Below are 15,089 nucleotides of genomic sequence, written 5' to 3'. Positions count from 1 at the left end.
GTATAGTTCTGACCTCCCAGTCATGGGTGGTAGGGTTGCCACCACTAGCTCAAGCTGCCTATTCCCTCTTGTCCTGTTTCTTCTTGTCCTATCACTATGAAATCATGTAAAAAGTCAGTCTCCCCCCTGTTCATATACTCCCTTTTAAGTACTGGAAGCCTGCAACTGTGTCTTCCTCGCACCCTTCTCTCCTCCACGCTGAACAAGCCCAGCTCCGTCAGCCAGTCGTTGTAGGAGAGATGCTCCAGCCCTGTGAGCTGAGCCCTTCGTGGCTCTCCTCTGAGCCCATTTCAACATTTCCACGCTTTTCCTGTGTTGGGGGCCCCAGGTCTGGACGCAAAACTTCACGTGTGCAGAACAGAGGGGACAATGTCCTCCCTCCCTCTGCTGGGCACCCCTCTACCGATGCACCCACGGATAGAGTCGGCCTTCCGGGCTGCAAGCGCGCTGCTTGCTCTTGTTAAGCCTCGGCGGCCGCGAAAAGCGGTTGACAGCTCAGCCCTCACCGCCAAGGCTGCTGGGAAGCCGGAGGGCGGTGAGAGGATGCTGCCCACCCGGCCTCGGCGGCCGCACGGCCGCCTCCTCCCGCTCAGCGTGAGGAGAACGGCGACAAAAGGCCCCGTTGCGCCAGGTGCCCGACAGCTGGTGGCCGGGCCGGCGGGACTCCATTTCCCAGCGTGCCCCGCGGCCGGTCGCGGAACTGTCAGTTCGGAGCGGCAGCGGTCGAGGGGCGATGGGGCACGTAGCGGGGCTCGCTCCGCTCTCGGCGGCCGCCGTCCTCCTGCTCCTGCTCCGCTGTGCCACCGCCGCCTCGCTCGCCCCGCGCGGCCGCGAGCCGGAGCCCAACGAGAGGCCCATCGTCGGTAAGGGGCGGCCGTGTGACATTTGCGCGTTGATCCTCCGCGCGTAGCTACTAAAACCGAAACCCCGCGGGCTTCCGAGGGGTGAAAGTCGCGAAATGGTGGGGTTAGACTGTGCGAACTCTGACTGCTGAAGTCTTTGTCGCTGAGACCTGCTTGCAGTGCTGTACATACTTCAGCAGAGTCTCAAAATGGGACTTATTTAAGGGAAGTTATTACTGCATAGTTAAAAGAGGGGAGTTAGGTGAAACATGTTTGTCCGGTGCCTTGTGACTGCTGTCCCACCATTTGTCATTGGACAGCGCAGGTAATGCTGTAATGTGGGGGGTGAGAAATTGGAGTCTGATTTTTCTTTTTGTGCCCAACAGTTGCATGAAACATTTCTTACCGTGCTGATTTTCTCTCTTGAACCTCTCAGGGATACTGTCACAGGAATGTCATTTCGATGAGTTCCACAAATTCGGAAGTTCATATATTGCGGCTTCGTACGTGAAGTTCCTGGAGTCTGCTGGTGCCCGCATCGTGCCAATAAGGTGGGTTTTTACATCCCCTGAAGTGGGTAACAGTTAATGTAAGGCTATTGGAAGCAGCAGTCGTGCTGATTTTCTGAGTGTTTACAGCTCATCAACAATTATTCAGAGATGACACAATTTGTGAGCCATCTTAAAAATCAGGATAGCAGTAGGCTGGAACGTGTAATTTTTAATATTTCTTTTTACAGAAGTCTTTTTTTTTTTTTTCTCTCCCAATTTCTCTTTTTTTTTTTTCTAATTCGTAAAATTACTCCCCTCCCCCTAGTTCACCTTAGTGGTTTTTTGAAGATAGTTATGTTCAGTCTAATGTGTATTGTCAAACAAACACACATCTGGGGAGATACTATCTTTTGTCACATTCTGTCATCCTAGAATTGAAGTAATGTAGAAGGACTGTCCTTGAAAAAATCCAAGTCCAATTTTGCTCAAAGTGTGGCTTCCTGAGTAAAAAGTAAAAGAGTAAGTAGAAGAACTGGATGTGCTTCATAGCCAGCAGTTGGCTCTACAGAAGTAAATGCATTATTGTCAGATGTTAAAGTGAGAATCATACAAATGACAATAATGGAGCATCAAAAAAATCATGATGGGATGTACCCACGCAGACAGTAAGGAGAATGGTGAAGTGCCTAAATTTTAAGTTAGTGTTCCTTATGTAGGTAATGGAGCTTTCAGAATGGATGCTGACCAGAAGTTTTGCTGATCACACACTGAATGGTTGCTTCCAATTTTTTAAGCTTAGTTAGATACTGTAAAGCTGGACACTGAATATACACAGTGTACACATTTTGCATGAGTGTAGAGCTATTGTACTGTTTTCCTGATGTTTACTGATCTTTCCATCTGTCAGTCTTTTCTGAAGAATGGGTGTGACCAACTGTTTGCAGTTCTGCACATCTTGGGATCAATCAGAAACCGGAGTTGCCAGTTTGCAGGAAACAATAGCCACACCATTTATGTAAATGTTAAATTTAATGATTGGTTACAAAGGGGTCTCAGAGTATCTAATCCTGAACCATACCTGACAGGTTCCTGTTTCATTTGCACCTGGAGTATTTTATTTTGAATGTTTAAACCATACTTTTTGTATATTTTCTATACTTCTTTCAGTTCAGTAACTATTATACTTTTATGGTTTCATATATATATATTTATATATATATTATGTGTTTTGTAATTATTTTCTTGGTATTTCAGATTAAATCTTTCAGATGAAGAATATGATAAAATATTCCACTCTATTAATGGGTAAGTTTTGAGCATTGTTTTTCTGTTGAAATACTAATAATTCTTTTTTTTTTTTATGTAATATGCTATTTTCTCAAGGATGTTGTCTTTTTGCTCTCTTGAAAGCTTGTGCTGTATACTGCGGACATATAAATCTGTTCTAAGACAGAGCACTGCTTCATCCCATGTAGATCTGCTCCATTTTCTTCCACTTGGAGCATGTCAGATTATCTGTAACACTGTCAGGACTCATATTAGCATTTCCCAATGCAGGTAGTCGGAAGTGGAGTGACAGAGGTTAACAATTGGTTTATTCTTTACAAGTTAAGTAGGTCACTTCCTTTTTTTTCTCATTCTCCTTTAAGCGATCACCTTGATTTTGAAATGTAATACCCTTGCTGGGTGCGTCATCACTCAGTCTTCTCTGCTCCAACCCTATCTTCTTTCTTCTTCCATTCTCTTTCAGTGCTCTCCATAGTTCCTCCATCATCAAGGCTTCTGATTTCCATTCTCTTCTACACCTTTCTCTTTGGGCTCTTTCTGTCTTGAATGGTCCATCTTGCCTGCCCCGTTTCTGAGGCTTGGGTCTCTGTTAGACGAACATATTCCGAATTTCAGCTGACCTTTGGTAACTGTCCCCTGTGTCTCTTTTCCACGTTTTCCACATGTGATCTAGCTTAACATGCTTTTAATTGTGATCTAAGGAAAGTCAAAATCGTTTATGTTTACCTTGTGCTAAAATCACAGAAGAGTGATTTAGATTTAGAAGAGTTATATCAACTGGTGCTACGCTTCAGTAGTTTTGTGTGTGATCCCATAGCACATGCTTGGTCTACTTGTCATGAGATGATCATCTTAGACCATTAATTTTTTCATAAATCTTATGCATATAACAATATTAATCACCATGACTAAAATTTGCATGTTTAGACCAGTGGCTGTCTGAGAGAGTTATGTCATCTTATGCCCCACAGCATTCCCTACACATTAAGATGTGGGTCTTCAGAGTGTTCTAAAAAAAGGAAGTGTAAGGCAGTTGTGCTTTCTTCCCTGTGTCTTCTTGTACTGGAGACGAAATGAGTAATTTCCTCACTTTTTAATGACTGCAACCCTCTCTTTTCATACCAGAGGGACTGTAAACAGTGGAATCTCCTTTCTACCCCCCGGTCTTTGTCATTGCTTAGTGGAGTATTAGGCAAATAGATCTTGTTCTCTTATCCTTCCGTCTTTGCTGAGGTTTACAGTTGGGTCTGTGCTATGCAGGTGGGTAAGAATGATCTATATTTCCTCTCATTACATTCCACTGTCAGCTCGTGGCTTCTGTAATACAGTTGTGTATAAGTAACAAATGGGATCTGTGGAGGGAAGGACTCTCTGTACTGTGGGAACTTAGTATAAGAAAGAAATAGGTTTGTCTTTCATGTTGTGAGACCTTAGCTTGAGGTCCTTTGCAGTTGGAAATTCTTTATTATTAAATGCCTTCATCATAAGACTATGAAAGTTACTGTAGCAGAGGTAGAATTTTATGAGTATAGCTTTGTATTTCTGAGACAGCCTTTGAAATCCATGGTGAATGTCATCAGCTCTAATCAGTGAGAGATTGTAGAATGCAGGCAGCTGCATTTCGACCTGCCTATCACAATAACAAGCCATTATCATTGTTGCTTAATGAGTTACTTCTGTCTTGTACTAGCAGAAATGTCAGGTTTTTTGTTTTTGTTTTTTTTTATTATTATTATTAATGTTGGCCAGTTTGAATAGAAGGAAAAAGTTAAATGAATTTCCCACCTCTTCCATATGAGGATCACCATATTTGTCTAAACAAATCTCTGTAGAAGTCTATAATTTGTCCTTTTTTGAGAATATCTTCAACTATATTCATTTTCTAAATTCAAGCTACAGAATAATTTGTTTTTGTGAATACACCTTTACTTTTCCAGAAAATATTTGATGGCTTTTGCAGGATCCTGTGAATTGCTTACCTTGAAGTAAATCCAGTCCCAGGAGTCTTAAGCGCATACTCACTCACTTTGTAGATGCTTGGGATCATATGAAATGTATCACTGAGATATTAACAAGTAGCCAGAACAAGTTACAAGTTACTGTTTCCAGAGCTCGGAAATGCTGAGGAAATCCTTCAGCTGTTTTTGTGAAAACTCAGTGGCTGATGGAGGTAGCTCTAGTAAATCCAGTTGAGTTCCCACTGCAGTGGATTAGAGAGATCACTTGATTTTTTCCAGTTTTAGCTTTATTTACTTACTGACAGAAGTATTTGATTGTGCATGTCATCATTTGCATGTATGAAACCTGTTAGACTGTGTGAAGTCTTAGGCTTTTGTGGTTTTTGTAGTTGGGAAGCCACACAGAGATTAGCGACAGTTGTATTTTTTTTTTTTTTAATTTATTTTTATGGAGGAGAAAGATTGCACACTATTTGTTTTTGAAATAGTCTCTGAGATTACTCTGTCTTATTTAGCTAAATTAGATCCTCTGTGACCAAAAGTTACAGCCAAGTATACTTTTTCACTTTTCAGTGGGAACTTTTTGATCTGTATTATCTTGCATAAGAAGGGGTACAATTTCATAGAATCATAGAATGGCCTGGCTTGAAAACCACCACGATGATCATCTAGTTTCAACCCCCCTGCTATGTGCAGGCTCGCCAACCACCAGACCAGGCTGCCCAGAGCCACATCCAGCCTGGCCTTGAATGCCTCCAGAGATGGGGCATCCACAACCTCATTGGGCAACCTGTTCCAGTGTGTCACCATGCTCTGAGTGAAAAACTTCCTCCTAATATCTAACCTAAACCTCCCCTGTCTCAGTTTAAAGCTAATCCCCCTTGTCCTCGTAAACAGCCATTCTCCCTCCTGTTTATATGCTTCCTTCAAGTATTGAAAGGCCACAATGAGGTCTCTCAGGGGCTTTCTCTTCTCCAAGCTAAATAAGCTCAGTTTCCTCAACCTTTCTTCATAAATTTGTCTCTACTTAAATGGGATGAATTGAACAGGATGAATTGAGAATAGGGCCAGGATTTTAAAGTTATAGGAAGAGGCAGCTTGGAGTGAGGGTAGAGTTTGATGGAGTCATTGCAGACAACTCTTTTGTATAGTAGCAGAAGTATCTCTGTTTCATGTAGTCTCTGTTTTTTTCACCTCTCTCTTTCTCTATGCTATTTTTGGTCATGTCTTTTTGCTAATAATCATTTATTGGTATAAGAGCACAAAATTTTAGAATGTGATTCAGTAAAAGACTAAGATAATGCAAATGAATAAGACTAATGTATAAGATATCACTACATATGTGATAGCTGTCTAAACTCACATAATTAATGAAAAACTCATCAGTACAGTAAGCCTACCAGGCTATTGAGCCTCCCAGCCAGTTGAGTGTCTTCTCTAGAAAATCTGTTTGAATTGCCATTGACTTTTCTGACTAGATCCCTCCTGTTCCTGGTGGAACCTTGGATACCCATTTATAGATTTCAGAAATCTAGATGTCGTAATCCAGACCCTTAAAGCCACTGTCAGTCTTTTCTCTCTTTACACTGTCCGGGTTTTAATTTGATCACTATTATTCACTGTTGCTAATCATATTCTTGGATGTTGCCTTTCAGGGTACTTTTTCCAGGAGGTGGTGTGGATCTGAAGACTTCAGAATATTCCAGGGTTGCTAAGATATTTTACCGCAAGGCATTAGAGGTAATTACTAAGGAACAGTCTGTTCTTGTTGTCCCTGTTCAAAAATCAAAACGACAAGGAGGCTCATGTTCTAGTTTCCCAGTGGCATCCAATGTGTTAACCATAAGCCTGATAATAAGTATCTCATTGCTAGCCTCTGCTTAAAAAAATCATTTCAAAGCTTAAGATTCAGACATCTGACACCCTCCCATGTTATATGTGGTGTCATTGTCTTAAATTCCACTTACCATTTATTCACTGTAACTAGGGGCTTCATTGCTGTTCTGAACCTGCAATAAAGTAACAATAAAGCTTTGCAAAAGTACAAAATATCCAGGGACATTAAATGCAGAATAAAGATCCACCTAAATGTTATTATTAGTAAACCTCTCATAAATAAGGCTTAGAGTCAGAAGGAATTCTAGAGAGGTTCTCTAACAATCCAGTCTACAATCGTGTAACGTTAAAGCTTCTCCTAACATATATTCTACAGTTAGTGAAGCACCTTTATTCTTATATCTAAGTAGATTGAAATACGTCTTTGAAGGTGCATGTGAAATGTCTACTTTAGCATGTTAGCTTATTGTACTAATTACCAGTGGCTTGGTAGCTGTAAATAGAACAGATATTCTGAAGTTAATACTAATTTAACTTATAACATGACAAAAAACATGTGAAAGGTGGTATTAAGTACTTTTTATTGCTAATCATTAGCTTTTTTTTAGGAAAAGATTGAATTTGTGGGAAAGCTATTTCTTTCAAGGAGCATCAGGAAGGCTCTGAATCCTTATGGAAAACTTAATTCTCTCTGAGCATAAGAGATTCTTTTTTTTTCTTCTAGATAATAAACACGTTTTGAAGTAAAACTTTACTGTCTTCTATGTGTATTGTTGAAAGGAATGTGGATCAGACCAGGAAAGCACAGGCATCCACAGAACCAGTCAGCTGCTATGATATTAATGTTGCTCTTCTATCATCTGTCTCTTGTCTTTTTTCATAGCGATTACTCATCTGTCACCTTCAACTTGAGTCTTACAATTTTATAAAACTAGTGATCTCATTTGTCTCTACAAAACTGCTCATGGTGTAAAGTGCAGCTTGGGGCGGTGGTTTCTTGTGGTTTCCTGTTAGTGTTTGCAGGACTATTACAAAATTCTATTGACATTTCACAACAAATTGTGTATGTCATAAATTTATGACCAAAGAGGCAGACTTATTGGTTGATATGTGTCCTTAGGGTGATTAAAAGGCAGAAAATAATTTTCACTTCTTCATAGGTCATGCTTACTCATCTTTTTTTTTTTTTTTCTTGTGCTATTATTGGTGATTGCGTATTTTAATTTTCATCTTTTAAGACTTGATTAGCACTATAAAATATTAGCAGTTTTACAAATGTAAGGTGTGCTACCATAATCAACAATAAACTAGCAGGTATGTAATAGGCTGAATGTTATGGGGTTTTTAATATACACTTATCTTCCAGACTGATGTTTGCTTCTCTTTTTAATTTAATTTTATTTTTTTATTAAGTTTTTAAAGAAAAGCTGAGATATTTGATGTAGTTATTTCAATTGCTGAACTGTTACAACTGTTTGGTAGAGTTTGTACTGCTGTAGTAGTTTTATTTCTCACCTACAGAGGTGAAAGTGAAAAGAATAGGAAGTTCTGTTCATTTTTCTTTCTGTAAATCTTCAGTACTTTATTTTGTTGTTGTTTATTTTGAAGGCTAATGATAAAGGAGATTATTTCCCAATATGGGGAACATGTCTTGGACACGAGTTGCTGACATATCTCACAAGTGGTGAAATTTTACTTGTTAATACCAAGACAAATGGTTTTTCGCTCCCTTTGAACTTTACATCAGGTGAGAAATCCCACTAAATCTCATGTCTGAGTTTTGCTGAGAGGTATTGTGGTTTTGTTTGTGAAAAGTACACAAGGCTGAATGTTTGATGATTAAGTACTTTCTTATTAATTTGACCAAACTTTTATAAAGTCTGTACAACTCTGGATTTATCTCACTGTTTTTTTTTTTTTATTTCTTTGCAGTACATTCTTAAATAGTGAAGTTTTACCACAGAAACCTGACAGTTTGTTTTAAAGTAGTGTTTTATTATATTTGTTTCCTATTCACTAGCAGCCTGTTAGCAGCTTGGATAATGGACAGTATCTGTTTTTTTCTTTGTGACAGCTGCAAAACAAAGTAGATTATTCAAGAATCTTCCCACTGATTTGTTACATGCCTTTGCTACTGAGCCATTGACATCAAACTTTCACATGTGGAGCATTTCCATGGAGGTATTTGATTGTTTTACCTCACAAACACAAATGCATTCTCTCTGTCTAAACTAGAAATAAAGAAACAGATAAAACATCTTTATTTTCTTTCCTTCTTGCTGCAGAATTTCACAAAGAATGAAAAGCTTTATAATTTCTATAATGTTCTGACCACTAACACTGATGATGAAGTGGAATTTATATCTACCATGGAAGGTAGGAAAATGAATTTCCTTTCTAAAATATGACTGTAACAAAGTATTTATTCAGCAGTTTCAGAGGTGTGGTGGCATTTATGCTGTTTTGTAGTGCATGCTTACTGTTAGAATAACAGGGTGAGTGCTGGCTCTGGCTGTGCTTTGGCTGTGATGGATGTAGTGTTTGCAGAGAAAGTTTTTCTTTTGAGTACATATTTTTGAGGTTAACTACTTACTTCTTTCACTCACTGTTCCCCTTCCAGATGTGCTATGACACTTCAACACTGGAATGTTCCAATACTGTGGTAGAAGTGTATAGCACTCATCTTGTAATAGCCTAACCCTTAGTGTACCTCTGTTGCATCTTGCTTGTTGTCTGTCTGCTTATGCATGCCTTCCCATGATGCTTTATTACCCATTTGAGGACAGGGAGGATAATTCATGATATTGAAATAACAGCAATTTCTCTCATTGCTTTGACACCAGTACTGGTAATTGTACTTCTCCAAAATCCTTTTGCTTTCCCTATCACATGTTACATTTGTTTTCCACCAGGCTTGCTCATCTCAAAAAAACGTATTAGCTCATTAGAGAAGGGTTTATTTTGATTAGTTCATGACTAGCAGCTCTACAATAAGGCCCAGCTGTCAGCCTATGGGATTCTTCTGTATGGCATGCTGGCAGTCCTCCAGAAGAAGAGGAGAATAGCAGTTTGATCAGAAGACGTAATAGACTAATGATAACATATCTTGTGCCTGCAAGCAGTTTATCACAGAGCAGTCATCACGTGCTGTGGCTCTGTTTTTTATGCAAGACTTAAGGACTGGCTTCTTCCTGGTATGGACCAAATGGGAGCTTCCTCTGGTTTGACTGGGCCTTCAAGAAGATCCTGATACTTGGACCTGTTTCAGCTTGCTCTTTAAGCTTTTGTGAAGCTATTGATAAGTGAGGGTTTTTTGTAGCTTGTTCTTTTTTTTCAGTAAGACTGAACACATCACTCTTAAGGTGTAGATCTTGCTTTTATGCTTTGATGGAAAATGTGTTTGTTGCAGCATACAGATACCCAATTTATGGTGTCCAGTGGCATCCAGAAAAAAATCCTTTTGAATGGAAGAACTCATCAGGCATTCCACATTCCTCATCAGCTGTAAGAGCTGCATATTACATAGCTGACTTCTTTGTTAATGAAGGTAAGTTTATTGTTTGTAAACGTGAGTCAAGTGCCTCTTACTGCTTCCTGAAAAGCTTACTCTGCAACCTTTATATAGGCTTATAAAAAGTAAGGGAAATAGAATGGCTTTGTAAAAGTGGCATCAAAAGGCCGACTGTTGTAGCAGAAGTAGACCAAACCTTTTCAGTAGTCTGGGCCAAAAGTCTTGCCTGTGCAGTAATTTTCTTCTGTTTTGAATGATCTCTGTAATGTCATATCTTCCCTTGCACAAAGACTTTAACATGAAAAAAAATGATTCATTCATAATTCTAGACACTTCCTCAGTTCTAAACCGAGTTACCATTGTAGTCTGTTCGCTATCATTAAATACACTACAAATACAGGAGTACTTGAAGTGATCAAACTTGATTATACATTTATCAATGCTTCCTACACCATTCTGCTGAAATACTGGTTTCAGGCTGTTCATGAAGATGTCTCAGTTGATTGACTGGGAATATAAAAAACATAATCAATAACCGAACTGTGTTTGGACTCTAGGTTTGACTTCTTGATTTTTGGAACAGGTTGCCCAGTGAGGTTGTGGATGCCCCCTCCCTGGAAGCATTCAAGGCCAGGCTGAATGGACTTTGAGCAACCTGGTCTTGAGAGAGATGTCCCTGCCTATAGCAAATGGTTGGAACTAGGTGATCTTAAAGGTCTCTTCCAACCCAAACCATTCTATGATTCTTATGAAAAGAGCAACCAAATCAGAGAAAGGGACAGTGATTTAAAATAGGCAAAATGTGTGCTGACATGGTCGGTGAGTGTGTAGAAATAAAAGTCATGTTTAAACTTACAAGTTTAAGACTATTTCCTTTCATACTGTAGTCTTACGCTGCTTTCCATAAAGGTAGAAAAATAACATAAAATCCCTTGACAGTGTCCATAAGCTTCCTGTATTTTATTGATTTTAATAAGATTCTTATGGGATAAAAAAGAAAAGGTATAAAATACTTCCATTTAATTGTTTTTGTAGTGTAGTAGTAGAACACTATATATTTTGTAAGCAGAGGTAAAGTTACTGTGGCTATTATCCAAGCAAATGTGGCAGCTTTTCTGGTAACTCTTCTTCCTGTTGAGATACAGTGCATATGAATTTGTGTACATAGATGCACATATGGTGAAAAATGTAAACAACTGACAAAAATTAAGAAAACATAGATATGTGTATAATTAAGCCATTCTTTTAATATCACTTTCATATCCATATGTAACTAATTTTAATGTGTAGAGTTGCCAACGTGACAAACTAGAGTAGGATTCAGTTTTTATTGTCCTTAGAAACGAAACCATGTTTGCACTGCATCTTTCAGTAAGCTGATGCTCTGATGCATTTCTTCCAGTGTTATCAGTATTGCTATCTCTGATAGGTGCTGCCAATAGCTCATGAATATACCTTCTTCTATAGCCTGGATTTTAAATTAACGGTTGAATTTCTTCCTCCTCACTAATAAAATACTGCTGTAAACAACTTTCTGAACCTGTATCTTAATGATTCTTCTTATATTAATTGCTGTAATTTTGTTTGCTGTTACGCGACACAGAATAACTTCTCTAACAAAGATACTGCCAAGGTTGATAGCAGTGAAGTGATCTGTACTTCTGAAATGTTTTACAGCCCGGAAGAACCTGCACCGTTTCCCCAGTGAAGGTGAAGAAACAAAAGAATTGATTTATAATTATACTCCGATTTATACAGGAACGTTTTCTTCATTCCAGCAAGTCTATTTTTTTGATTGAGTATCTTGTCAGAGGTGTGGCATTCTCTTGGTAAATAGAATTATTTGCCTGCATTGCATAATTAAGCTGATATAATGCAGTGCATGTGACAGAAAGACAATAATTATCTTATTTTACAATAACTTATCCTGCGTTTTTTCTGTTCTATTGGACCACTAATCTAAAATTTTACATTCTAGATCATAACTGTCTTGGGTTATACTTTATTGCTACAGAAAAATACATTTTTCTTCTGGGAAAGGGTTTTTGATTTTACATATGAATTTGAACATTTTCAGGTTTAGTACAAGGAAAAGCATTGCATTCTTGTTTCAAAATATGGAGATTATCTCTGTAAAATGTTGTGTACTGTAATAGCACTAGACCTCTAGGTATATTGTATAGTAAAATCCTATCTTCTTCAAATGATTTAACAAATGAGACCTTGGATCTTGGGCTTGTAAATTTGTCTGTGTAACCAAGTTTTTGAGAAGGATGATTTTGTTATTTGAAAAACTGTTCAAAATCATAAGCAAACATGATAGCAAAGAGACACAGAAAGGATGTGTTATACCCGATTTCTGAAACTTTGTGTTGTACATTCAGTGCTGTTCAGAGAGCTTATACCTCGTGAGTTCTATGTAAATGTGAAGATGCATTTTAAATTAGGTGTTGCAAGTATCAGGTAAAATAAGTAAGTGTGAGGAGCATAGTTATGTTCTGTTTCCACTTTCTGCTCCTTTCAAATTCCATTTTATATGTATTCGAAGAGCCTGTTTGAGAGTAACTGGAATCAGCAGACAGCAGATACACACAGAGGTCTGTAGAAGAAGGTAAACCTAACTTTTGCTTAATACACACTCTAACTTTTTCTGTAGGTGCTGAGTAGAATTCTCACTGTAGTTAAAGGTAGTTTTCCATTAATTGAGTGAAGACAGTAGTCTGCTTGTGTTTTGTTGGATAGTTAATATAGCTGGAATAATAAAAAAAAAAAGTCTATTAGAAAACTTGATGTTGGCATAATGTTGCATTTGGTTCTATTAGTGAAAATATATTGTGTTCAAAAGACAATCAACTGCAATTCTACTTACTTGCACAGTTTCCGTGTTAACATCAGTGGGGACTTGGAGTTTATGGAAAAAAACAGGTTCATACCTCAGCTCTGTTTTGTGGTACCTTAAACTCTCCAGTACCTCAATCCAGAAATAATGCCTCCTATTTATTTACATGGAAATAGCAATAGATTGATACAAACAGCAGAACAATGCTACAAAATACTATTTTTCAACACAGTCATAGTCATTTGCCGATTTGCACAGATGAGCTGATTGAGATGCTCTTCTCTTTGTGGTGTGACAGCTGTGGTCTTTCAATATTGCTGTCACCACTGCTGAAGTGCACCCACTGCCTCACTATGCATTCACTGTTTGGGCTCCATAAACTTTTGGCAAGAATTGATAAATGTCTACGGGTGCAATTTTTTCAGGGATTTATTTCCACCCCTTTGCTTCATGACTTGCATGTCCGATGCTATTTTATCAGACTGCCTCTCTGCTGCCATGTGTCCCACAGCAACAAAATATATGGGAATATTGGTGGGAAGACTTAACCTCTACTACCACACCACCACCATCTGCCTCTGACGTGGGGCCGCGTAATAAAATAGGAGACATTATGTTCAAAGCAACCATATCTGAATACAGCTGGCACATTTCTCAGGGTTTTTAATTAAAGGACTCTCTAGCTTGTTCTTTTTGATGAAACAGCTGTGTAAGATAGAGAATGTGAAAAGCATTAATTAAAATAATATAAACAAACATTAACTGTGACTACTGTATGAACACTGCTTTGTAATTACAAGTTTAGGCATGTTATAATGCAGATTATTTCTACATTTGCCAAATTCAATTGAACTTTTTTTCATGTGAATAACTTTATTATGTTAACTATATTTAGTGGTTCCTAGGTAGATCCAGTGTAAAAGACCATCTTGCTCTACAGTTGCATATAGATATAGCAGCTGACATGAGATACTTACAAAAAGAGACTAGCTGTCTGTTTCTTATTCAGACTGAGTTGTTTAGAATAACTCTAAGGATTTGCCTGAGTAAGAAGGGCAGGATTTAGCCTTATAAGCAGGGACCAACTTGGCAACTGAAATGTCTGCTAACTGCTTTTGGAGTAATTAGTTCCTAAGTGTGCAACTTCAAGGAATATTGTGTGTAATATGGTAAAAGAGCAGTGTATTATTATGAACTTGTATCTGGCTTTCCTTTACATCCTTTATATTGTGAAGTCTTTTTTGGTGCTATCAGTGATTCTTTTTTCTATGATAGTTTAAATAAAGTTTATTGAAGTAGATTTGCATTTGTGTTCTCTTTTATGTACCGAGGATAAAGCATTAATGTTAATTGACTTTTTTCCCTCCATCTGTGTTTATCATCAAAGAAACGAATTTTTATGATTCTCCATTTCTGAACGTTCTGTGATAGTCACAAATCAGAAGGCTGCTCTAGCTTGTGTCCACTTGGCATGGTTTTGGGAACCGTTTCTCTGTTGTAATGTTGAATGTGAACAAGCTGTCTATGGTAAGTTAGACCTAGAAAGTATGCAGTCATCAATCTCTGTTTCCTTCTGCCACTTGGCACTATAAGTGGAGTACACAGAATGAGAACATTTACCTCCATATCTTCTGAATTTCTGAAGTCACTTCTTTGCTGCAAAACTGCTGCGTATATGCTGATATACACTTAAAAGGTGCCAAGTGTAATGGCTTTCAGTCCAAGAACTTACTCTTTTGCTTACTGGTGACTAGATGATAATCAGACTGGAGGCAAATGAGAGAATACTGAAACAGTTGGATGAGCTGTGGTTTTTAAGAGGAAAATGCAAGTGATGGAATTATGTTGAAGGTTAGTTTCATTGGAAGTAGATAAGACAGTTATTCATATGATCCAAGCTGAGTGTTTCTGTTGTAGATCATTGCCTAAGAATAAGGAAAGGAAAAGGGTTGCCCCACCAGGGAAGCTGACAGAAAAGCTGGCAGGATGGTGACTTTAGAGGAAAATGAGTAAGGAAAGCAAAACAAGCTTAGTGACAACAGCCAGGGTCAGCCTCAGTCTGGAGGCTGCTAGACAGGTCTCGAGTGACTGGTCGTGTTCAAGTTCAAGCCAGCAAGTCACACCAGCAGTGAGCGTCAAGATGAGTTCTGTGGCAAAGCACAGGCATACCTACAGCATAGCTCTGACACAGGGACCAAGGTCTGAGCTTAGAGACACTTAAATGCGGCTTCTGAGCCAAGGCACAGAAACTTTCCATAAGGTTGCTAATGATCTTTCTTGCATAGACTTTTGCAGCAAGTTCATCCCAGAAACACAGTGTCGAAG

At 38.5% G+C, this 15,089-nt stretch overlaps 1 protein-coding gene across 2 annotated transcripts; it reads left to right on the top strand.

Annotated features, from left to right (window-relative positions):
- The first annotated feature begins 620 nt into the window (after positions 1 to 620).
- Positions 621 to 14,064, top strand: GGH (gamma-glutamyl hydrolase). 2 transcript variants are annotated; one of them, XM_085221181.1, is made up of 9 exons: positions 621 to 863; positions 1,279 to 1,393; positions 2,588 to 2,638; positions 6,234 to 6,318; positions 8,023 to 8,161; positions 8,489 to 8,595; positions 8,700 to 8,790; positions 9,824 to 9,961; positions 10,509 to 11,544. In XM_085221181.1, exons 1-9 carry the CDS (start codon positions 734 to 736, stop codon positions 10,562 to 10,564), a joined length of 912 nt encoding a protein of 303 aa, XP_085077307.1. In that variant the 5' UTR covers positions 621 to 733; the 3' UTR covers positions 10,565 to 11,544. The 2 variants fall into 2 exon arrangements, with proteins under 2 accessions (XP_085077307.1, XP_085077306.1); XM_085221180.1 differs by lacking the exon at positions 10,509 to 11,544 and adding an exon at positions 11,603 to 14,064 and having other exon boundaries at positions 643 to 863.
- Positions 14,065 to 15,089: the final 1,025 nt, after the last annotated feature.

The sequence above is a fragment of the Meleagris gallopavo genome, chromosome 3 (genome assembly GCF_905368555.1).
Source record: "Meleagris gallopavo chromosome 3, MGAL_WU_HG_1.1, whole genome shotgun sequence".
Taxonomy (NCBI): Eukaryota; Metazoa; Chordata; class Aves; order Galliformes; family Phasianidae; genus Meleagris; species Meleagris gallopavo.
Note: the sequence above shows the minus strand (reverse complement) of the source record. Positions and strands in the feature narration are given on the sequence as shown.